Raw genomic sequence first — 23,569 nt, 5'->3', positions numbered from 1 at the left:
TGTGTAGCCTAACTTATATGTAACAATCATAACCTGAATTAAGTCATTCTAAGGTGAATCACTAAGTATGTTTTTAAAGTTCCCAAGGCAGATGAAACTGAGTTTCACCCATCTCATGTCCGGTGGTCAGCAAGGGCTCTCACCTGGTGTCACTCCAATCCACATCTCCTAATAGACACCAGCAGTTCCTTGACACACTCTTCAGGAAAAATACCTTGAGTATCAGTGATTCCACATTCCAATACTGAGGCTTGCTGAAAGCAGAGAGATGTGCTGATCAGGGATCAGTTTGGTACATCTCACTATGGCAAACAGATGGGGTGCAGGAAAAGGGCAGGCATTGATGAAGAGGAGGGAGGGACAGAGGGAGGGAAAGGAACTGAGACTTTATAGAACTCAGTCTGCAGACGAAACTGGTGGAACAAGAAGCAAGGTTACTTTTTCCCAGCTCCAGTACCTCCTTTTTTATAGAGACAGCTATAAATCACCAGATAAATTAGCTCAGAAATGCTAACAATAACTCAAGGTTTTATAGTCCTGGTAATTTTTTTGTTAATTGTTGAGTTTTTCAGGCTGCGAAAAGCTTCCAAACAATTCCCTCCTGGACCAACTCCTCTCCCACTGCTTGGAAACTTGGTGCACTTGAACTTCCAGTTTCATCGGGATCTTCTGATGGAGGTACTTCTTTTAATATGCTCTTAATTGGTTATTTTTAACCATGACTTTAAAAAGTGTGATTAATTGAAGTTTTTAAGTCTGTGAAATTTACAGACAAGGTGTGGACATATAAAGATCAATTGATTCCTACATTTGAGTCATCTTCTTATGTGGAATATGTTGTCTTCATGAGAAACTTAATGCCCTTAAGAATCAAGTCAGTTTGGGGAGAGAGTTTATGACTTGTTATTAAGTTAGAGAATAGCAATAATCTAAAAGATGCTTCTGCATTGCTAAGTGTGAAGCTGTATCCACTACAGTGATAGCTATATCTGCTATCCCTACATGATATCTTTTAAAATTCTCACTGGTATTGCCTAATTTGATCACAAAGTGGGTAATATGGTGCATCTATGCTTGTAGTACAGAAAGGGCATTTGCTCCCCATCTTCCTACAGCTCCTGAAAACTGTTTGCCAGCTGTTGTTAGCGACAGCTGTGGTAATTCCTCTAATGGTTTGTAGGTGACCTCTAGTTCAGGTGGATGCCTGAGAGCACACAGGGGCCAGTGAGTGCAGAGCAGACTCAGGTTGTGACGCTCTAGCAGGGAGAGGAAAGCCAGAATCTAAAAAAAATATGAGGAGAAGAAAGTATATGGTGTGATCAATTTGATTTAATTTTCGTGGCACCTCAGACACTGTCTGCCACCTTATTTATATCATTGTGGGTGTGCTGGAGCAAAGTCCATACTTGTAAAAAGCTTTTTCATGCATGATTTGAGTTCCTCTGCCATACACTCATCCCTGCTTGGATACCTCTGCTGTGTGCAATGTAAGTGCTCTCAGTGCTGTGAGGAAACCCTGGACTCAAATGCAGCCCACTGGCACATCATGGCTGTTGGTTAATTTCCGTGTCCATGCCCTTTCCTGGAGCATGTAGATGGTGCAGGTATTATCAGCTTATTTCATTTTGCAAAGGCAGGACTCGATGGAGGTGCAGAGCCCCAGGGTGGTGCAGAATGTGGCTCTTAAATTAACAAGGTACAAAATGTTTGGGTTGCAGGTGATGCATAAAGCACAAAGTTTTCTTTCTTTTACTGCAGAGTTGTTGCAGAATGTGCTTTGAAAAGACAGTAAGTTCCCCCTGGGGTAAATAAAATTAACTGCTGAAAGCCTTATTCTCAGCAAAACAATAGCTTCTTCCTGCTTCTATCTACATGGGGATGATGTTTTCAGCACAAAACTGTCCACTGGGCTGGTGAATAGCAAGTGCAGTGTCTGTTTAAGATCTATATATGGGAATTCATCTGTTCTTTTTCTGGCACCTTTTCCACTTACAGCTGGCAAAAACTCATGGTAACATGTACACTCTGTGGTTCGGGTGGGTCCCGGTGGTGATACTGAATGGATTTCAAGCAGTGAAGGATGGCATGACCACACACCCTGAAGATGTTTCCGGGAGACTGGTGTCACCTTTCTTCAGAGCATTGGCCAAAGGAAAAGGTGAGATTTTCCTGGCATAAATGGTGTAAAGGAATGTTGACTTGAAAATTATTCTGCCTTTTTAGACTCTGCCCTCCCATTCAGAATACTGTTCAAGTCCTCCATTGACTTTTGAGAATTTCTTACTGTTTGCCATGCTGTCATTTACACTGAGTTTCCCTAGCCTAGGAAACACTCCAGGTTGTTTCTATGTGACCTTTTTGCTGTATTCAAGATTTATGTATATGATCCAACCAAGAGCCCAGCAATCTTTCCCTCATCAGAGACTAATCCATTGTGGTACACAGGATTTTGCTGTACATCACATGAATGCAATGTTTGTTTGGTAACTGTATACATTATGGTTGCCAAACACTTTCCATCATGAGCAAGTCTTATAAAACCCTATTTCAGGTTTCACATTTCTGTACTTGCGGACACTCCCAAACATTTTGTGAATACACTTTGATTGTGAGAGTATCTCCAACACAGGAAAACCCACTTATTCTTAAGAGTTTTCCAGCAGTTTGCACTCTTTTTTTTTCTTGCCCCTGCATTTGCTTGACTAAAGCCAACAGATTGTTTAGAGTTGGGTGAAGCCTCACCTTCACAGCATCTGTTCAGGGCTCTTCTAATGATCAGGAGTGCAGTCTAGCAATTAATGGGGTGTTGTCTCAGGATAGAAACACAGGATATCGCAGGATAGAAACACAGCCCAAATGTCCCTTATCTTTCACCTTCATCACCTCAGCCTACAAACATCACATTAATTGATCTATATCTCCACAAACATACCTTGTTCTGAACTCTACTCTGTGGAAATTCATCCAGTTATTCATGTCTTGAATAACTGGAGTATGGCTAAAGCAGATCTCCTAAAAAGCCATCTTAAGGTGTTTCAGGGTTTTTAAGACATCAAGAAAAGGAGCAGTCAGAAAATCCTTAGATTGCTCTTTTCAATTAACTACATTCAATATTAAGAACAGTGGTCTAGTTATAGTTTGGGTATGTTAGGCTATGATTTTTGGTTATCAGTAACTTCACCTCAAGATATTTGTATCACAGTATATCCCCTGATTTACTCCATGTATTTTGTAATATATACTTAAATGAATTGTTCGTATCTATGGAAAATATTAACATGCCAGGAAACACCCTCAGGTATTATACTTGCAAGTGGTCGCTCCTGGAAGCAGCAGAGACGTTTTGGAATAATGACTCTGCGCAATTTGGGAATGGGGAAAAAAGGCCTGGAGCATCGAGTGCAAGAGGAGGCCTCTCACCTGGTGGAGTTTTTTGTGAACCTAAAAGGTATCTTACCTGCTAAGAAATCAGGCACCTCTCAGTCTGGATATGGATTCATATCTTCAGTATGCAAACTTACCAATGCACAAGAGCAGATAGAGCCTAGAATCACAATTATTTCTTTCTTATATAACTCTTCATACATCTAGTGAAGCTGGAAACCTCTGAAATTCCACCTCCTGGGAGGTGGAACGGGCTGATAATTTGTCTGTGATATTTTGTACAATGACATGGTGCTGCTGAACTGCACAGCCAACCCATTCTCAGGCTGCCTGCCACGGGTAACTAAAGACTATTGCAGAGCTTACTAATTTCCTTAAATTTCAATGACATTGGGTGCCCTGCATATTTTAATATATATCTGGCAAAGTAACTATTGGCAAGAGAAACAAAGAAAGTAGGAGGTGGGAGGGAACTTCAGTGGATTATCAGGTTAATCCTAGAGTCCATGACAGGATGATTTCTATCCAAATTATTTTTTATGAATATCTGTTTCATAACATCAGAAAAAAATCATCAGGTAGAGATATGATCTACTACTCACAGCTGAGACTGTAGCAATTCCATTATATTTACTTTGCAGTCCTTGTCTGTCCATTCTTTTTCTTAGACCTTCCCACATTCTTCCAGGTTTTCCTTGTAATTAGTTTTTTACATTTTTTAACATGTCAGTCACTGACTCTCCTTAGTTCATCTCCAGTGGCACTACCTCCTCACAGTCTCTTTTCTGCCTCCTCACAGCTGAGGAGAGCAGATTTAATGTGATAGCCTAGAACAGATCTTAGGTGTACAACACTATTTCACAGGAAGGGCTGTGAAATTGTTTTAGAGCTATGAGGAAACAGTTTAACAGTGTCCTTTGTTCTAAGACTATGTTTTGTTTTCATTAATTTATATTAGTGCCACATCTCTGTACTCATTCACATCCCAGCTGGATAAAGAGAACATTTTATTAAATCTTTAATAACATCTAGTCCTATCTGTATAAGGAACACCAGAAAAAAACAACTGAGAGTGAATTCCAATTACTGTGTTTTCAGGAAGACCTGTGGATCCTTCTTTCCCTCTTTTCCATTCTATTTCAAATGTAATTTGTGCTGTGGTTTTTGGATATCACTTCTCTGATGAGGACAAAACCTTCCATGAGTTGATCTGTGCTACAGAGAAAATATTCAGGTTTGCAGGCAGCTTTGTTCATCAGGTAAGTAAATCATATGCTGTTTTTTTCTAAAATAGGTAGAAAGTGAAAGAGCAGATACAAAAATGTATCTTCACTAAATACAGAGCAACAGGCAAATACAGGCTGGGAGCTAAGAAGTGTCCTTGGGGAGGGACCTTATGACTGCATCCTTGGTTTTAAGGCCATTTTTAAGAACCCTCTTGGCTTTTTTGCAGGCTTAGGGGCTTTAAGTCTTTTGGTATTTCTTAAACTATTAACAGAGACCTCTAAATTTAATTTGAGACTGGAGTTGGTAATAGATTTGAATTCTGCAGTGTTTCTCCTCCCATTTCTATATACTTCTCCAGAAATGGGTATCATTGAACAGTTCTGTTTTTTATCACTCTGAAAATCATATGCTGAAAATTTTCTTTTTCCCCCTACCTCACAAATAATAAAATATTCATTATTAATCTTTTCTTACTGTGTTATAGCTCACCATTCACACATTGCAAATACATACATTCTCTGACAGTCTCACAATTCAAGTTCTGTCAGACATTTTATTGTAGCTCCTTCCCACAAAATACCACAAAGACCAACTTTGCACTTGAGACATTCCTCATGAATTAGACTTTGTGCTTTAGACCCTTAAAGAGGGACAAGCTGTGTGTAGTGAAGAATGTGGATGGCATAGCAGATTTAACTGGCATTTGAGTTTTATAGGAAAAGGCAAACTAAAATGCTGATATGGCAGTAAACCATTCAACAAATCTGTCATATGAAACTAGCACTATACAACTTTTCCACAGTTGAAAATACAAAGGTAGATTAAATTTGTGGATGATCAAAACCAGGAGACTTTAAGATACAGAGGAGGTTCAGAATATCTTGCTGCAAGAGTTAGTAAGCACTATGGATTTGAGTTATGAGAATGGAAAAAATTGTATTAGTACAAAATGAAATTACAAAACATTCTAGGAATTAATAAGGTATTAATAAGATTAATTATTCTAAGCTCACTTACTATGAGTTTACAACATGCAATGGTTAAGAGGAAAGGGATTGGTGAACTAACAGATAACAGAATGAAAAAGGCAAACAGGATCTTAGGGTATTTCTAGCACTATTTTCCTTTTAGATCCAGTGAAGTGTTATAGTAGGTTCTGAAGTGTAATAATCTGTGAGGCATATTCTAGGGTCTTGGACAACTTTTGCTGTGATTCTGAAGGGAAACAAAGGTGGAGAATTGGTAATTAAGTAACCTACAAATTGTCACTTAGAGAGACTCTGCTTGTTAGCTCTGAAAGATAAAGGAGAGGAGATAGAACTGCTCTTTGCTGGGCAGGGTGGAATGGCAGATGCTGCACAAAAAAAGCTATCTAAGACAAAGAACAGTACTTAGAGCTGAAAAATGTGTGTGTAAATACACTCAGCAGGCTGAGGATGTAATATTGTTTATCATAAATAACACCACCTATTACTCCTTAGCAGTCACGAGGACTCGGACTGGGAAAACTAAATTAGCCCTTATCTCAGACTGATACCCAGTCCTTAATTGCTTTCATGAGCTCCAAAAATTCCTGCAGTTACTTGAGGCTGCAGACCTGTTAATCTTAGTAGCCCCACTGTATCCAGAAAGGATGTCCTCACATTTTGAGTGTGTGGGAGCTGGGGTCTCCAACTGTGCAGGAGTGAGGTCATATAATGATCTTCATTAGCCAAATAAACTTAGAGGCATGAGCAGAGTGTTGTCAGAATTGCTTTGACCCCTGGAATTGTGTCAAATTACTATTGAAGCTCTTCCACATGATGGCAAAAATCTGCTCAAAGCAATGCTGATTGGTTTATTCCACTATCAACATTTCTGGGCAGGACATTTCAGCCTTTTGGTGTATGTAAAAGCAGCTTTGTCAGTGACAGAGAATTCATGGTACCTCTTGTGTGTCACTCCCACAGATGTACGAAATCCTGCCCTGGCTGCTGTGTCGCCTCCCTGGGCCTCATAAAAAGGTGTTGGCTTGCTATGATGTCCTGAGTTCTTTCGCAAGGAGGGAGATCAGAAGACATGTAGAGAGAGGGATACCAGCTGAACCACAGGATTTCATTGACTTTTACCTGGCTGAGATTGAGAAAGTAAGTGTTCATTCTGGGTGATGATACTGTTACAAAGCAGTAACAGCATCATCACCCAGATGGTGATGGTTTTAATGGTCAAACAGACCATTAAATCACCCAGTGTGACCCTTCCACCATAGTTTCTTACATTTCATAAGCTTCTTAACATGAATACAGTATCTTGGGATTTACATGTCTCAGAAAGGCATTGAGTTTTGTATTTTGGTTGCATGAGTGAATTGCCATCAAGTATGATAAGGGGTGAACCCACGAGCTCTCACTCCTTTCCATAAATATCCATTAGTATGCCTCAATCCTGTAATAAATATGAGACTGTTTATTCCTGTAGGCTACATAACTTTGGTAGACCACCTCATCTTCTACTGTGAAGCTCGTGTTTACAGTGGGATTAAACACACATGCACAAATCACTGCCCTGAAATAGCAGGCATGCTTCTTTGGGATCCAGCATGTGTGCTCCAGCACCGGCTGTCCTTGTGCCACATAACTGTCTGGTTTCTCCCTTGGCAGCCAACCATTATCCCTATGTTACCTCTAATTTCCCCACTGTTTGGGGCATGGATGGCTTGGGCCCTATATTCAAATTGGACAGCATAGAAAACAATTCCACAGACAATGCCATAATCAGCATTAATATTCTTCATTGCCCAGGCTATTATTTTCCATAGTAAGATGTGACTCTGAGCTAGAGAGGCTCTGCCAAGAGCACTATGGCTTCTGCTTCAAACTTTCAGGAGGTAAAGGAAGCATCTCTTTCCTAGGGTAGATGAAATTTACATAGTTTCTACCTCTGGCCATAAGCTTTCAGCTAGTCAGGCTGCTGTGTCCTCACAGTGTTGGTTCATGGGCTCAGAAAGGAGCTGATACATCATCTTTTGTGGTTAAGTTATCAAGCATAGAATTGCCTTTTTCTGATGAAAGAATAATCCACCTCATGAAAGACAGCAATGCGGACTTACTGTGCCTATTTGGGAAACTACTAAACTCTTAGTATGCATCAAAAACTGTAATTTTGACTGTTCTTTGTGCACATGCCAGCTGTGGAAGTCCCACAGCTCTCACACAGAGGGCATACAGGATAACCACATTTTTATGCTTTAACTTCAACTTTTTATTACCATCTACAGTCTAAAGAGGGGGCCAAGCCCAAGTATGATGAAGAGAATTTGGTATATGTCATAAATGATCTTTTCCTTGGTGGATCAGAGACCTCAAGCACTACATTATACTGGGGACTGCTCTATATGGTGGTGAATCCAGGCATCCAAGGTGAGAAGGGTGGGGTTTTCCTGTTTATTTTTACTATCCTGTACTAAGCTCAGGCACTAAATAATATTAAATCACAAGATACAAACCTAATGTACTATGTTGAAATAATAAATTTTTTTATTGCTCCAAGAAAAGTGACCAGCTAAAGTATTTTATGCATTTTTCTCCTCTGAAGTGGTGAATATTTCTCCACAGCAAAAGTGCAGAAGGAGCTGGATGCTGTTCTGGATCCTTCCCAGTTAATTTGTTATGAGGATCGGAGAAAACTGCCCTACACAAATGCTGTGGTTCACGAGATTCAGCGCTACAGCAACATTGTCTTTGTTGGCGTCCCCAGATTGTGTGTGAGGAACACAACACTACTGGGATTCCCTCTCAAAAAGGTACAGACACATTTTCATCTTCTTTCTTTGGGAGAGTCATTCCAGTTTGGTAACCAATTTTCCCTCAATAAACTAGTTTCTGTTAAACTCAGGAATGCGGTGCCTGAGGAAGAGTTACTATTTGTGGCTCCAGGAATGACAGAAGTCTTTTACCTAGCATGTAGGTGCTCTGTAGCTGATAAGACCTATGCCAGGGAAGCCTCAAGTGCCTGCCCATCGTCGCAACTGCAGAGACCAGCTCTGCATGGCAAGGGATGGACTGAGAGGAGAAACCTGTTTGCCAAAGCACTGGTTAAGACATCCCTGCCCAGCTTGGCACTCACTCAAATGCCAACAAGCAACAGATTTATCCATCAGGCATGAACTGATGGCTAACAGGCACTTGTATTTGGAACTGAAACAACAGTTTCTTCTTTGCAGGGCACCATTGTTATACCAAATATAGCATCTGTTCTGTACGACCCTGAGCAGTGGGAAACACCTCGACAGTTCAACCCTGGCCATTTTCTGGATAAAGAAGGAAACTTTATACCTCGAGAAGCTTTCTTACCATTCTCAGCAGGTAAATGCACTGACTGTCTGAACTGACCTGACAGATGAGGTGATGAATACAGAAGCATGAGATTATGGTATTTCTTCATATAACATCTTCTATATCTGCTGTTTCCTGCTTTTAAAGAACATTCCTGGCTTGTTTCTACTAAAGGAGAGGCTTCTGTCCTGTCAGACCCCAAACTGTTCATAGGACACTGTGGTGGGAATCCTCAAACTCCCAAACCTCTTGGGCTGGCTGCATGCTGCAGTCATACACAGGTTTTGTCTGTAGTATTTTTTACACATAGCTATTTTTCTGAGAAGTAATTTATCTGATGTGTACTGGACTTAATTGCAATCCCTTTTAAAGAAACAAACTGAAAGAAAAGCAGAAGGCATCCTGATAAATACAGGTTTACATTCTTGCTTACAGTACTGAAAATCCAGTTGCAAAAGAAGGAAACAAGGTAACAATGCACAGTTAGTAATCATACCTAGCAGTAAAGTATCTGCTAGTGGTTTTGTTTTAGTTTGTTGATAGTCACTCAAATGACCATACAGAAGTTGTTCCTTAGTTCAAATGGCTTGTTCTTTCCTTGTATTTTTCTGCTTTCTGGAAAATTAAATGTAATATTCACCTTCTGCTCACACTATTGCCAAGGAATTGGAATCCTGGGAAATGAACAGTAGGCATCATGCTTTGCTTATAAAGTGACCAAGCTTCTGTTCAATTGCAAATGCCACTACTAAGTAATTTTGCTCTGTTGATGTTAACTCACTAAAGCATATGCAAACAGCTGGCAGATTTTTTGTGTGTGGTCCTGAAGTTCAAAATCTTCTGTAAAAGCAAAACAGTTTTTTTCTGTCAGGTCAAGAAAGAAATTATGTTGGCACCTCATGGATTCTCATTGAGATTTTAAGTTTGTGTCTCCTAACCTAAGACATTCGATGGAATCTTTTTGAGAGGGAATTCACATAGTTTCAGTTCTGTGGCTTTCATGGTGCTCTCCTTAAACAAAACAAAACCCATGTCTGCTTTCAACAGGAATGAACTAGGTGATTATGAAATTGAAAAATTCCTAGATATTCACTAACCTTTCCTCTCTGCTCTGCAGGGCACCGGGTGTGTTTGGGGGAGCACTTAGCAAGGACCGAGCTCTTCATTTTCTTTGCCAGCCTGCTGCGGGCGTTCACCTTCCGGCTCCCTGAGGGAGTGACAGAGATCAACACCGAGCCCATTTTTGGGGGCACACTGCAGCCTCACCCCTACAGGGTTTGTGCCATTCCACGCTAGGCTGCAGCAGCCACAGACCAGCATGAGACAGCCACGAATTTACCTCCATGAATTTCCTCTCAAGTGTATAAACTTCCTGGCTACTGATATTAGTCTATCCCAGCATTATTCAGAAAGCGGGTTCAAGCCAAGATCCAGACTAACAGTATTTTTTGGTCTGGTCTTTGCGAAAGTCACAGATATTCTCACAGGGATCTTGGCCGTATTCACTTCTCTGAGAACACTTGAAGCCAGATGCTGTGGCCCCCAGCCGAAGCCATGCTGTGTCTCCTTGTCTTAGTCAAGCAAAATCCTCATTCTCAGTCCTGAGCAATCCTCAGGAAAATTCAACAGACTATCTCAGCAAGAGCTAGAAGGTGTTATTTCTGTGAGTGGCCTGATGACCTCAAGTGATTTGACTGCAGAAAGCACACTATTAAAGCTTTGTTTTGGTTTTATTTCCTGAACTTATCCACTTATTTTGTCAACAGGTTACAAAAAAACCCAAACAAAAATAAAACTGTCACCTAAATCCCAGGAAACACATTAGAATGCAGGTGCCTTCATATCTGAATTTGACGTTGTCTCCCATATACTAGGTAAAAAGTTATTCTGAAGTTGAAGAAAGAAACTTAAATTTAGTATTAACAATCAATGTGAAAGTGTGACTTTGCAGGCTGATTATAGTTATATTATATTGTCAATTTTTTAGTTAGTTTTTTATTGTTTATTTTATTTTAATGATGTGGATTCCCACCCATTTTCAATCCTTCTTGGATAAGGCATTGAATGTGAGATGAGAGAGTCACTTTGCCTGTGGATTTCACTGCTAACTCCATGACAGAGGAATGTAGAGGCTTTGGAAGGCAGCCTCTAGGGGCTACCTGAACACTTCAGATAGTCTCCATTTCCTCTGTGTCCTATACTTTTTTCATTAAAACCCACACCACACTTCCTGGTCTCCATTCAACTTTCTTTTGCCCTCTTTCAGTTCCTGCTCCCACCCCTACCTTTTATCCATATAAACTCTATCTCAGGATTCACCTTGATGTGAGCTTCTCTCTGCTTTTTTTCTACACAAGTATGAGTAGAGGAATCCATGCTGAGCTGAAACACCAGTGTGTTTTCAGAAGGGAACTTGGAAAATATCATTTATTTGTCCTTTTAGGGTCCAGATTATGGAAAGAAGTGCACAGTAAACTGTGGAGGGCACACTAGAGGTGATTTAGTGTAAGAAAAGAAATAAATGATGATGTGATGCAGGAATTCTAAAATATCTGTTATTTAAGGTAGCTGCTCCTTGGCACTGATTCAACTCAAGAATAGAAGGTTTGAGCACACAGCTGGAGGTGACAGCCAAGTTCATCTGTAACTTTGTTAAAGTGAAGTGCTGGAGAGTTCTTGTATGCGAATTGCTTTTGGAAAGGATTCAAATGTTGGAGTTGAGTAGAGCTGCCTGTAAACACTACTGTAAACTTAGCATCAGTTACTATTGCGTTATTACTTAGTTTGTATTGAGGACCAAAAGTGCTTTTATGTTGTAAGATAAAGTATTTATAATTAAATCACTGTGGTACATCTGAACTTTCTGAATTTAAAATGGAGGAGAATGTTACTACAGAGAAGGAGGAACTGACCAGATCCTGGCATACCTTGTAGCTCTGGCAGTGGTCTGCGCCAGCACAACCCAGCACTGGCAGGCTTGCAGGGCTAGAAGGGAAATGAGGGTAGTGAGAGCTTTCACAAAGCAACAGCTGTTATAAATAACCCAGCCTGTTGCTCCATGCAACATATCAAAGAATATTCCAGGGCCTACACACTCCTGCTCAGCTTCCTTTCCAGCTTTATCTGTGCTTCTCCTCCACCCTATCAGCACACATCTGCTCCTATCCAATAAACCTGTGTCTTGATTTAAAAGACATGTGTCTACCAAGGAAGGCAGGAACCTTCCTGGAATGGAAAAAATTACTCTTTCTCTCCACATTATTGTAACTTTGAAATTATGGGGCTTTCAGGCAAAGATATGTGGAAAGGAATAACAGTTCTTGACTAGAATGTCTATATTATACTAAGAGAAACAAACAACAACAATGGCAGCAACACCGAACAGAACCACAAACCCAGTCCCAGCCTGTCATGGCAGCAGGTGCCCTCCCCTCGGTGCAGCTCTGCTCCTGGCCAGCAGGGGTGCTGCTGGCTCCTGGCCAGGCAGGGAAAATTCCCCCGCGCCCACAGGGTTGTGGCTGTGGCGCGAGTGCGGCCACCTCTGCATGTGGTGATGGTGGCCGGAGAGAGGAGAGGGCTGCCCTTGCAAACCTCACAGCGAGACGCCGGCCTCTGGGCCACTCCGGATGGGGAAACAGGCTGTAGCAGCAGAGATGAGCAGACATGGGGTGGCAAAGTGTAGCCAAAAGCCCTGGGGCGGTGGCAGGAGCAGCAGGGCTGCAGGCACAGGCTGGGAGTCAAGCTTAAGTGTATCAATAACCCCCAAAGCAGCGGCAAAAAACAGCCAGGGCCGGTCGGACCTGGAAAGAGAGAGAAGGTGGAGGGAGGTAGGTGTTTCAGGTTTTCCCCTGGCTCTCACGTGTCCCTTGTGATGTCCTGGGAATGTCAGCGGCACGTGGGAGGTGCTCCCTCTGGAGAGTTTTCAGGGCACCTCCTGGCTCTAGATCCTCCTTTACTGTGTTCACTGCTATGGCCAGCTTTGTGTTAGCTATTTTGTAACATTCTGTACATGTGTGGAAAATTAATTTCAATTAACCTCAGTAAAACTCACAGCTTTGGCTGGAAACTCGCTGAACGAGGTAAGGCATATTTGCAGGGATGGTACAAAGGGATCTAGCATTAGGCTTGACTTGATTTACCATCCTCACTGGTGATTAAGAAGAGTTGAAGAGTAGAACACACTTTGAAATGTGACATTTTAAAATTATTCTAAACTCCTTGCAGAACTCTCAGATGAAAAAAGGGGGTTTATAGGTCTGACTGAACATAAAAACGAAGACACAATGTAGAAAATAATTCATAGAATAAAGCATAGACAAATGTAGGCACAATAAAACTCAGACAAAATAGTTCTAAATTATCTGGGTCATTCTCCACTATGCTCTGAAGAGCCTCTATAAATCTGTATGAATGATCTGTTAAGGTGATTTCACAGAGCTCATATTAGCTGGAGCAAATCAATGGCTTTATATGCACGTGGGAACATACAGAAATGAATAAAAAATGGTGGGTTTCACTATAGATTTCTCCTTGTTTCAGAGACATCCACAGGAAATAAAGCAATCAGATTTTAAAAACACAGCAGCTATGAACCCTATCTTTTAGATTGAACCAAAAGGTTTTAAAATTTCTTCTTCTTCCTCCATGTACTGAGGGGAATAATTTAGATGAAATTTCCATTCAAAATAGCTTTTACAATTTCCCCCTGGGGGAAGGCGGGAAGTCTCAGTAGGAGCTGAGAGACTACAGTGCGCTAGGTGAGAAATAGCTGGTGGGAAAGTGTCATATATTAAACAAATTTCATCTCAGCAGCCCCTGCCCTGCTGAAGATTCCAGAAAAGAAAAATTACAAGGAATGAAGTAAAATGGTGGGAAGGAGAAAAACCTCTTTCCTATTGGTGGAGTAAAAGGAGTTCGGCTTTTGTCCTGGTGAGCACAGAGGACAGACAGGGAGCAGCGAGGAGTCAAGGGAGCATTCGGCAGCTCCTGTTTTAATTTTCTCAGCAACAGTGTAACATCTGTGCTGAGAAAAGAAGACCAGACCTGCACCCCACCCCACTCCCCCCCCCTCAAGCTGGATCTTCTCCCCACCACTGAAAAGAGTCTGTGCTGACTTCAGATAGCACCACAGCCAACACAACATCTGCTGGAAGTTACACAGCTTGGGTATTTAAAGTAGCTAACAGATAAATTATAAAATAATCTAAAGATGTAATATAAATAAGGGGTGTTATATGTGGAGTAATGCTGTATCTGAAGCTTACTCTTGTGAAAACAAATGTCACTTCCAGAGCCCATGAAAAAAAAGTGTGGATTTAGGGGACACTTCTAAGTCTCAGAGGAAATGGTGCTTTAGCCATGTATTTCTAAATGCTGCTAATCAGTGTCCTGAAATGGAACCATCATCATTGTGTCAAAACATATCTCTTGGAAAAGTTAAATAGTAGATCTTAAAGCCAAAATATACCTTAGATACTTCAGTATGTTGAGATCTTCACAGAAAGGTTTTCAGTTGTCACAAACTTGTATGTTTTGCCCATTCTTTGGTAAAGAAGGAACACACAACTGCTGCATTTTCTGGCATCACCAAGGGCTCTGTCCTGCAGGATGACATGGGAGGACAGTGGTGGGGGAATAGGAGTCTGTGAACTTGTCCTAAAGCTTTCACTGATATAAGAAAATCCCATGAAGCGTTCTGAATTCAGCAGATTGGCAGATCTCTGAAAGAAACATCTGCCATTGAAAAACTTCCAGCTTGATCTTTTGCTACCATTCAAATTTTTTAATGCAGCCTATTTGCTTTTTCAAACATGAAATATGGTGCTTTCTCAGACATGAAGAGACAGAAACTTGTAAGACACTACTACTTTCTACTGCTCTTCACATTCACCCGGTTTGGAAAACAGAGATTCTGAAAACTGTTGTTTGCTGAAGTCATCTGGAGTTGATGACTGTATATGTTGCAATGTTGGCTGTACTCTAAACTCACCCCTCTCTTGTCTGAAGATTAAAAGCAATGCCATCTCTGCAGTGTGACGAAGACAACCTGGTCTGGAGCCTCCACGTCCTCTTTTTGGCAGGAACAGAAACCACAGCAACCACTTTGCACTGGGCACTGCTCCATATTTTGACTTATCCCAGAAAAGATGGGAGACTAATGAGGTCACATGCAAAACTGCTTGGATTGTGCTTTCTCAGAGAACACACCAAGGTCAGCACAAAGGTAAACACTTGTAAAACTGCATCCAGTTGGAAATTCATTCTCTCTGTGAGCTGACAAACACACCTGATTTATTCAGAGCCTCTTAGCTTCATCTTTCTGGCTTGCACCTTGGCAAGAAGTACCCACTCTTTTTTCCCTTTCATAACAGGATGAAAGCAGAGGGAGCTGGGAACACAACAAGCCTGTGTAAGATAACTGGAGAGTACAATGTCTCTGCAGCTGCGCTGTGAGCACAGCCAGTTCCCCAGGCCTCTCCCGGGGTGGTCCTGATGAGACAACAGCAGTGACAAATTGTACATTCACTGAAGGGAAACTCCCATCCTTAACATATAGCTTCAACATGGGATCAAAGGAACACCTTCCTTACAGGCCACCACTGTCCTTCACCAGTACAGCCTGTTCCGAAAAGCAGTGGCAGACCCTCTGAATGTCCTTCAGATTCCTGATGCTGAAGTTTCTCTCTCAGAAACTGAGTAAAAGAAACTTTTTATCTGGGGGAGAAAACAGTACTGGCAACTCCTGGGCTCTTGAGAAGTACTTTGCAATGCATCATTGTCTTTCACAATGTTTCTGAGGAATAACAAATTCATTAGATTTGTTTTCTGTCTTCCATAAAGTTCTCCCATTATAATGTCTCTCCATTCCTGAGCCATCCATACACTTTATACCTGCAAAATCTTATTAGGGCATTAGCTGAGGATGTTTTAGTGCATTAGAAGGAAACAATCACCAGAGAGTGAAACATAATTTCTGTACAGGGTAGTTCTCTGTTTACTGTCACTGGAGTGGTTAACTGGGAATGTATTTGTGACAGCAGCAGCCGAGGGCTCTGTGCTGCAGCTAAAATGATCAGTGAGTCTGCCAAAAGGGGTGGTCCTGCCCACTTTTGTCCTTGGCCATGTTCTCACTCTGCTCAGTGAGGCAGCAGCCAGCAGGTGAGTGTGTTCAGACTGCTGAGCCAGCAGAAAACTAACACTGTAGCTAAAACTGAAGGGCTTTCCACCAGATCAGCCAAATCAATCCAGGCACTTTACAGCTTTGTGTTGCTGGATCCAGCCCTGGTGAAAGGGAAAATGAGGGGATGGGACTTGCAGCACAGCAGGGAACTGAATCAGGTCTTTAAAGTCCAAGCCAATGTCCAGAGCAGGGAACCAGCCTTGTTCTCACTGTGAGTGCTGAAAAGGGACCCACCTCAGTTGACTTGATCCATTCTGCTCACTCTGCGCACAGTGGAAGGGACACACTCCATCGCTGCCCACATGCCTCTGCCTGGGACTAAACTGGGTTCATTTCCTGGGCTTCCAAGTGCTCCAACGTGGCTAATGCCTGTGGGAGTGTGGATCTAGGGGCTGCAGGCTCTGGAGCTAGCAGGTCACAACTGAGTGAGGAGGGACATGAGAACAGCAATGTTTTCAAAAAGTCCATTTTTGTGTGTGTGTTTTTGTTTTTCTGTGTATCTGGATTTCTCTGATATTCCTGAACATCCAGAGGGCCTAAAGGAAACTGCCTTCAAGACTGACACCCCTCTCCTCAACCAGCTGTGGACACTGATGTTCCAGCTCACCGTGAAAAACTCTTGAAGGTATTTGTGCTTTTTATAGTTTCATGAATATTTAAGCTGTAGACTCCTAATGTATCCTTGGCTGGAATATAAAAGCAGCTTTTTGCTCCTTCCTGGCTTCAGTCTGAGCTATGAACTTTCCAGGCAGAACTCAAGTCTTGTGTATACTTGATGGACTTTAGAAAGGACTAGTATTGAATGAAACAGGCCTGTAGCAACAGTTGGAGGTGGTGTAAGGCACTGAACAGTCACCTGGCCAAAAATAATGTCTGAGGAATCCTGTTATTATGGCAGAAGTTACAAAGAAGAAGGAAACAGGAAGAATCAGCAAAACTCCTCAATGAGGAGCAGAAAGCAAAGTTTGTTTGCTTAAGGAGTTAATTCTGTTGACTTTATTTTGGCAATACTGCTGGTTGTGTCTTGGCACAACAAGGCCATGGAATGCTCCTTGGCCAGACCTGGCCAGTGCAGAACCAGAAAAGCAGGTGAGACTGCAGCTCACTAGAGGTGTTACTGCTCCAAGCCAGTCCTTGCTGTTGAGAAGAGGAATGAAAGGAAAAGGATGAAGAAAAGTGGTATTACCTGTGGTGTTCAAATATTGAAGGTTGTGTTGAGACAAAATTTCTTCTTCCCCAGAGTTCTGCAGGTTTTGGGAATGTGTTGCAAGTGTCAGTAATTACCAGAGCCACTGTGCACTTCAAAACAACCAAGTGGATGGATTAAAGTCTTAATCATTTAACTGCATAAGTGAGCAGACCTGCAGCCAGGTGACACTGTCTGTACTCTTTGGTAGGGTATCAAAACACTGCTTTTCTGGCTTGTTGTTGTTGTTGTTGTTTGACAGTATAGAGGCACATTAGTAATATTACTGATTATCCTTAATATGGTGTACACCATATTAAGATGCATGGTGCATCTGCCATGATGAGTTAGGAAGGATTCCTGCTCAGGATTCAGGCTGTGCCCCCGTCTCTATATGTACCTCTCAATATATACCTATATTGATAAAGAGTCGAGTCCCTAAGCCTAGGACATATATGAGACAAACTGCATTATTAAGGCTTCCTGGTTTCCTGTGTGTACAAAAGGAAGAACCAGCTCTGATGTTTCGTTGGGTACCAACTGGAATCCAGTTCCAGGATTAAGGCACTTGTGTCTTCTTCCCTTTCCACCTTACTTGGGCTATTAAGGTAAAAGACTGGACTCAACTGCTGTGGAAACCATCCTTCAAATTACTGTCCCTTATGGAAAACAGACATTGCTCCTAGCAAGTTGACATCAACCAGGTTCCCATTTATATCTGCATGCATTTTCAGTATGGTCAGCATATTCCAGAATCCCTGGTTACATCTTTGTTTCCAAAAATTTCAAAGGAGGAGGTCTGCATATGCGTCTAGAGAGATGCAGATCCTGTTTATAGATGTTCTGAGTTCAGCAACACATTACCAGTGGATTCCTAAAAGCAAGCTGGAGTACTCAACATGTGTTGAAACTGTGCTCAAACTCTTAACAGCTTAACAAATGCCATGTTTTCAGCAGTTCCCTGAATATCCCTAGAGAAAAGAGATGCCTTTTCATCTTTGAAGTGTCCAGCATATATTATCAAAGTGCTGCAACTGCTCAGAAAAGGATCACATTTTATATATAAAGTTACATATATATGTATATAGTTACATATGATGCAGGAACCATCTTTATTCATTCCTGTTTTATACTTTAAAATTCCTATAACATATGTTCAGAAATCCTTACCTCCTATCCCATACAGTCACAGGCTAGCTGATGTTGTTCGTATCTGAAATCACAAATCTTTGTGCAAGGTAACACTATCTTGTCTTCCCTCCCTCTGTGCAATTAAGTCTGTCTCAACTACCCAGGTTAAAGAGTTTAAAATTGGCCTCTAATTTATAGTTGCCAGAGATTTGATTTGCATAATTACTGAAAACCTAAACTCCACTGGCAATCAGAAGGATCTCTAAGAGTTAAATACTTCCCAGACTGTTCAGGGTATGCAACACATCTCCAGAGAGAAACTCCAGATCAATGACTGATTGAAAAGTTTGCCCCACTGGCCTCACCAGATCCTCCAGCACAGCAGTGAGTGAACATTACCATCTAATGGTTGCACCTGCTAATTACAGCTATAATTCCTACTTTAATGGTGGGGGCTGGTCCTTGTGTTAGTACTGATACACTGAAAAGGCTGTAGGGTTGGAAAACAAATAAACATGGAAAGATAATAAAAGCAGAATTTATGATTTTGCAGTATCCATCAGTCACCTCTGGTGGGCAATGTGAATAGAGGAATCCTAAAATGTTTCTGGGTATCATGTCACAGTTGCTGCACTTATGGCTATACATGCTGCGAACACATGAATAATGATCACCATAAATAATAATCCAATGCATTAGTAACTGTGAAAGCCTTTTAAGATTCTAATAGTGAAACATGATTATGGCCTCTTTTTTTCCCTGACTGCGGGATGAAATTTCTCCCATCCCTTCTCCAGCCAATGCCAAAGGTTGCACCAGTGCCAAGCTTCTCCCCAGTCCTTCTCCATTTTGTTGTGGGTGTCATTTGTGCCAGTGGGCCCATCTAGAAGCAGCAGAGATGATTCAGGCTGATGATTGAGAAAGCTAGGACTAGGAAAGAAAATCCTGGAAGTCTGGGTCCAGGGTGAAGCTTACTGCTTCACTGTCAGAGGAAGGGGGGAAATATCGTTCTATATGTGCTCATTCTACTTATTTCCAGCCCTGCTATTTCTGCTGCAAGCTGCAATTTCCACAGTAGGTTCAATGAGAGGTTCACACAGCTGATGCTTTCACACTGGAGCCTAGAGCATCATGCCTGACTCACTGCTCTCCTGCTAACCCTTTATGGGAGAGACAGATGAGAGGTTCCCAAATTGTGCTGATTCTACACTTTCCTGTAGGATGAAGTCTTGCCCCCACTTATTATAAAGGTGCTGGAAGAACAATCCCCTGGTTTGTTTCTTGATTCCTGCAGTCTCAGCTATTTGTGTAATCCCATGCAAATCAAGTGCTCAGCGTAACAATGGGTCAGAGCCTATAAAAGAAGTTAATTATGCAGCTTGCTTTGTTTGTAGGCATGGATCTCTCTGTTCCACTCCCTTCTGCCATCAAACAGATGGCTTTTTGGACATTGCTTCACTACAGAGGCTCTCATGTGCCAGAGGCTGCTCAGAGAATCCCAGGCCATGGCAGAATTCCGTGGCACCTCCTGGCCTCAGGTAAGCAAGGGCTTCCCTGTGATTGTATCAACACCTGGCAGCATTCCTCAGTGAGCTGTAGCATGGAGTGGTTGTTCTTTGCCATGGCACAGAGAGGAAGAAGAGCTCTCAAATAAACACTGAACTCTGCTGTAGCCAGCACTGCTGTGCCCTTCTTTCTCAATAATGATCTCTCTGCAACCGTTCCTGGCTTGCTATGCCTACAGAGCTTTGAATCCCCTGTAACAGCTCTCTTCAGAGAGACTGGCCTGACTTTACATATATAATATGCAGCATCAAATTTGTCATGGGCCCAAAATCAGGTTTTTCCTCTTAGCTTGTGCCTTGGAGAGTTTTATAATAACCCTGATTTCCTGTGTTAGACTGGGCTGCAAGAACCCTCCAGAATAAACAGGACAAACTAACATGAATGTGGCTTTGAGAAATACAGACAAGTGTTGACTTCAAATTTAGGAAAGAAAAGGTCATTTGGGAAAGACTTCACTTAGAAAACTTAAGAAAAATTGTATTTAAGGGCATTTAAATCTGCCAGATCTGAAAGCTACCAATGGAAAGCAGGCAATCCAGAAGTGTATGGTAATAGTCATCCTTAACACATTTCCCTACAAGATAATTTTTTTAATAATTAAGTGGTCATACATTTCCTATAGTCAGACAAGTAATGAATGTAGATCATTGCATGGTCAATGGTTAGGCACAGTTCAGCTGTGAACATTCAGCCTGTAAGTGCTCTGTGAAGCCAAGATGTTCATGGCATTCCCCTGCTTGTATTTCCAGGTGCAGCTCCAGGACACTTTCCCATCATTACTGAGGCCCTCAGGCACTTTGTTGATCAGAAGGCTGCTGGCAGTGACACCCCTGCAGGATCTGTGAACTCTTACTAAGGCTGAGATCAGGCACCACCAGAAGAGCTGGGTGCCTGCACAGCCGCAGGACTTCATTGCTGCATGCCTGAGTGAGATGTTAAAGGTAACTAGTAATTGTATCTTAGGCAGCTGCTACATATTTCAAATGCTTCTAGTTAAAGTATTTCCAGCAGCACTCCTCCTTCCTCTCATTTTCTTCCGGAGAGACTGTTGAGCTATTTCTTTATTTGAATTCCACCTAAAACATGAAGTGAGTGATGTTCCATTTTAGACTGAAAGAAAACTTACTGGGTGCTGTCTTCCTCTTCAGCAGGATCATATTTTTTAACAGAATAACAAGGCTGCAGTCTGACCAGCTCCATCAACTCAGTATGGAACCTGTGATGAAAAACAGATCTGTTGTTGGGAATTTGCTATGCCGTTAACACAGTCTTACATCTCACTGCCTGTCTCCTATCTGCAGGCAAAGGATTACACACGCTCTACATTCAGAGTGCAATGACCACAGATCTCTTCAGAGTGGGCTCAGACACCACCTTCACTTTATGCTGAGCACTCCACAATGGTATATCTGGAAGTGCAAGGTTAGAAATGTGTGTAGCTGCACTTAGATGTGTTGTGTCCTTGCTCATGGCTCACGTTGACTCAGCTGCCCTGATCCTCCACTGTAAGGTGGCTTGGGAATTTTGAGTTGCTGTATTGAGTCTGCACATCAGCAATTCTTGCATGCTCATTATTAGTCCTTTTTTTTTAAATTCAGAATGACTCCAAGAAGTGTCAGATGCTGTCATTTGTCCATCCTGTGGACCACAGAAGGACTGAACAACCCTGCCACATGCAAAAGCAGTTTTACAAGAGACTGTGTGTTACAACAGCACGAGTGAGCCCAGGGCATATGGGGACACAGGACACCACAGTGCAAGGCTTCCCTGTCACTAAGGTCTCGTAACGCCACTAAGCTTTGGGTACAACCCTGAGACAAAGCAAAGTTAGCCATCAAATCTTGTGTTTACATTTCGTCCCAGGCTGCAAAACTACCCAAAGGTGAGTCTAAAGAGCTCACAAGGAACCCTCCACTGGGAATAGGATGCTGGATGTTATCTGTGTGCTATAATATGAACAAACTTGTACTCAGTTTTTCTCGCTTGTTGCAGAGATGTTATTTTTACCATTTTCCTATACAGGATTTCAAGAGTTACGTCAGTGTATAGAGGTAGCAGTATAGCAACCTTTGAATTCTTTTCAGCTAAATATAAAACCCACAGAAATTTCAGGAAAACACTGTATATGCAATTTATTGTGTCAGCAGAATACTTTAAATCTGTATCCCACCTGATGTAGGTGGTCTTCCCAATAGATAAGACCTATGTGGCTTTGGGGGAAGATGTCTTTGAGAACATCAAGATCCAAGTCAGGGGTTTGGATCAGTATGAAGCCTTCACTTCAGTGGGGTTTAGTGATGTTCTTTCTTTAAGTTTGATAACTATAATTACTGCATCCTCTGGTGCTTTAAAATCAATCTTTAAGAGTGCCTAATAATTTCTAAATAAGCTATTATGTAGGCGATAACAGAATGTGACCCTGTTTCTCACCCCATAATAATTACTTGGCACTTGCATTGGGCAATTTCAAGAGAGTGATTGATATCTTGACAATTTAAGTCATTTGTTTTTGATTCTGTGAAAAGGATCTTTATATGAGCAGGTCTCCATAGTGATTTGTGTAACACATTCTTTCTGAAATATTTTGTAAACTGCTGGTCTTCAGAGCACACAAATCCCATATAGGGATCCCTTTTGTTACCAATCAAGAAATTCTTTATCAGCTTTTGAACTATTTCTGCTACTATTTATTTCTAAATAATTTTCCATGTCTTCTAAGAAAGTTATGAACACAGGTTTGAGCCCATAAGACAACAGGATGAGAGGGCCAGTGGTAAGGATATTTAACCTAGGATTTGGGGGGTCCTTCTCCCTGTTCTGCCATGCTTCTGGGATTTCAGGAATATTGCTGAGACACCCATTGCCTTTGGTTTCAAGTAGTAAGGCAGGAATACCATCATTACATTACTGTGTTTTACAAGGATGAATACACACACACTATAGGACAGAAGACATGTAGTGCCTTATAGATACTGAATACCATTTCTTCATGTTCCTGATTGACAGACTGATGAGAGATAGTAGTTGTTTAGCATAAATAAGTTTTAAGTAGACTGAGTTACACCGAGTTATAATATTGTGTGATTTAATATAGGTTTTTTGCTTTGCTTGCTTAGCATGAGTACCTGGATTACATAAGCAATCAATTTTCTGACTCTTTCCACCTCACAAATTGATAGAGAAACAGAAACTACGATCCTCAGAACTCTATTTACTAACTGTGACAGCAGAAATTACTGGTCAGGTATTTGCAAAGCACTGTGAAAAGACTGTGCTCATGGAGTAACATGGGAACAGATTCATGAAGTGCAAGAAGATGCTGAGGGAGGGACTATGGCCCTTATCCTCGTTCACTATCACTTCAGTAGTGTGCAGGCTCTTTACTGAGACATCATTTCCCGTTTTCTGTGCCATCTCTCACTGTACATGAAGGAAAAACGATGGCGAGGGCGTCGAGCTGTCGCCACAGGAGGCAAGGTGCGAAAACCCTTTGAAGAGTGACTGTCTGAGTCCTCAAACTGTACCTACCGGTGCAAAATTAATTGCATGAATAATTCATAACGCTCTGACTCGGCCCACAGC

The 23,569-nt window shown here is 41.7% G+C and overlaps 1 protein-coding gene and 1 long non-coding RNA gene across 2 annotated transcripts; both read left to right on the top strand.

The window, feature by feature from the left end:
- Positions 1-397: 397 nt before the first annotated feature.
- LOC107208704 (cytochrome P450 2J6-like) lies at positions 398-12,706 on the top strand. Its single transcript, XM_015637376.3, has 9 exons — positions 398-678; positions 1,996-2,158; positions 3,299-3,448; positions 4,483-4,643; positions 6,561-6,737; positions 7,868-8,009; positions 8,205-8,392; positions 8,813-8,954; positions 10,042-12,706. The coding sequence occupies exons 1-9, from the start codon at positions 508-510 to the stop codon at positions 10,218-10,220; spliced, it is 1,473 nt and encodes a 490-aa protein (XP_015492862.1). The 5' UTR covers positions 398-507; the 3' UTR covers positions 10,221-12,706.
- Positions 12,707-16,120: 3,414 nt separating this feature from the next.
- On the top strand, positions 16,121-23,491 carry LOC117244857. The gene is made up of 3 exons (XR_004498694.1): positions 16,121-16,729; positions 19,816-19,959; positions 20,737-23,491. It is a non-coding gene; the product is annotated as an uncharacterized LOC117244857 (long non-coding RNA).
- The last annotated feature ends 78 nt before the right edge of the window (positions 23,492-23,569 follow it).

This window comes from Parus major, chromosome 9 (genome assembly GCF_001522545.3).
Source record: "Parus major isolate Abel chromosome 9, Parus_major1.1, whole genome shotgun sequence".
Classification (NCBI taxonomy): domain Eukaryota; kingdom Metazoa; phylum Chordata; class Aves; order Passeriformes; family Paridae; genus Parus; species Parus major.
This window is presented reverse-complemented; position numbering and strand designations above follow the sequence as displayed.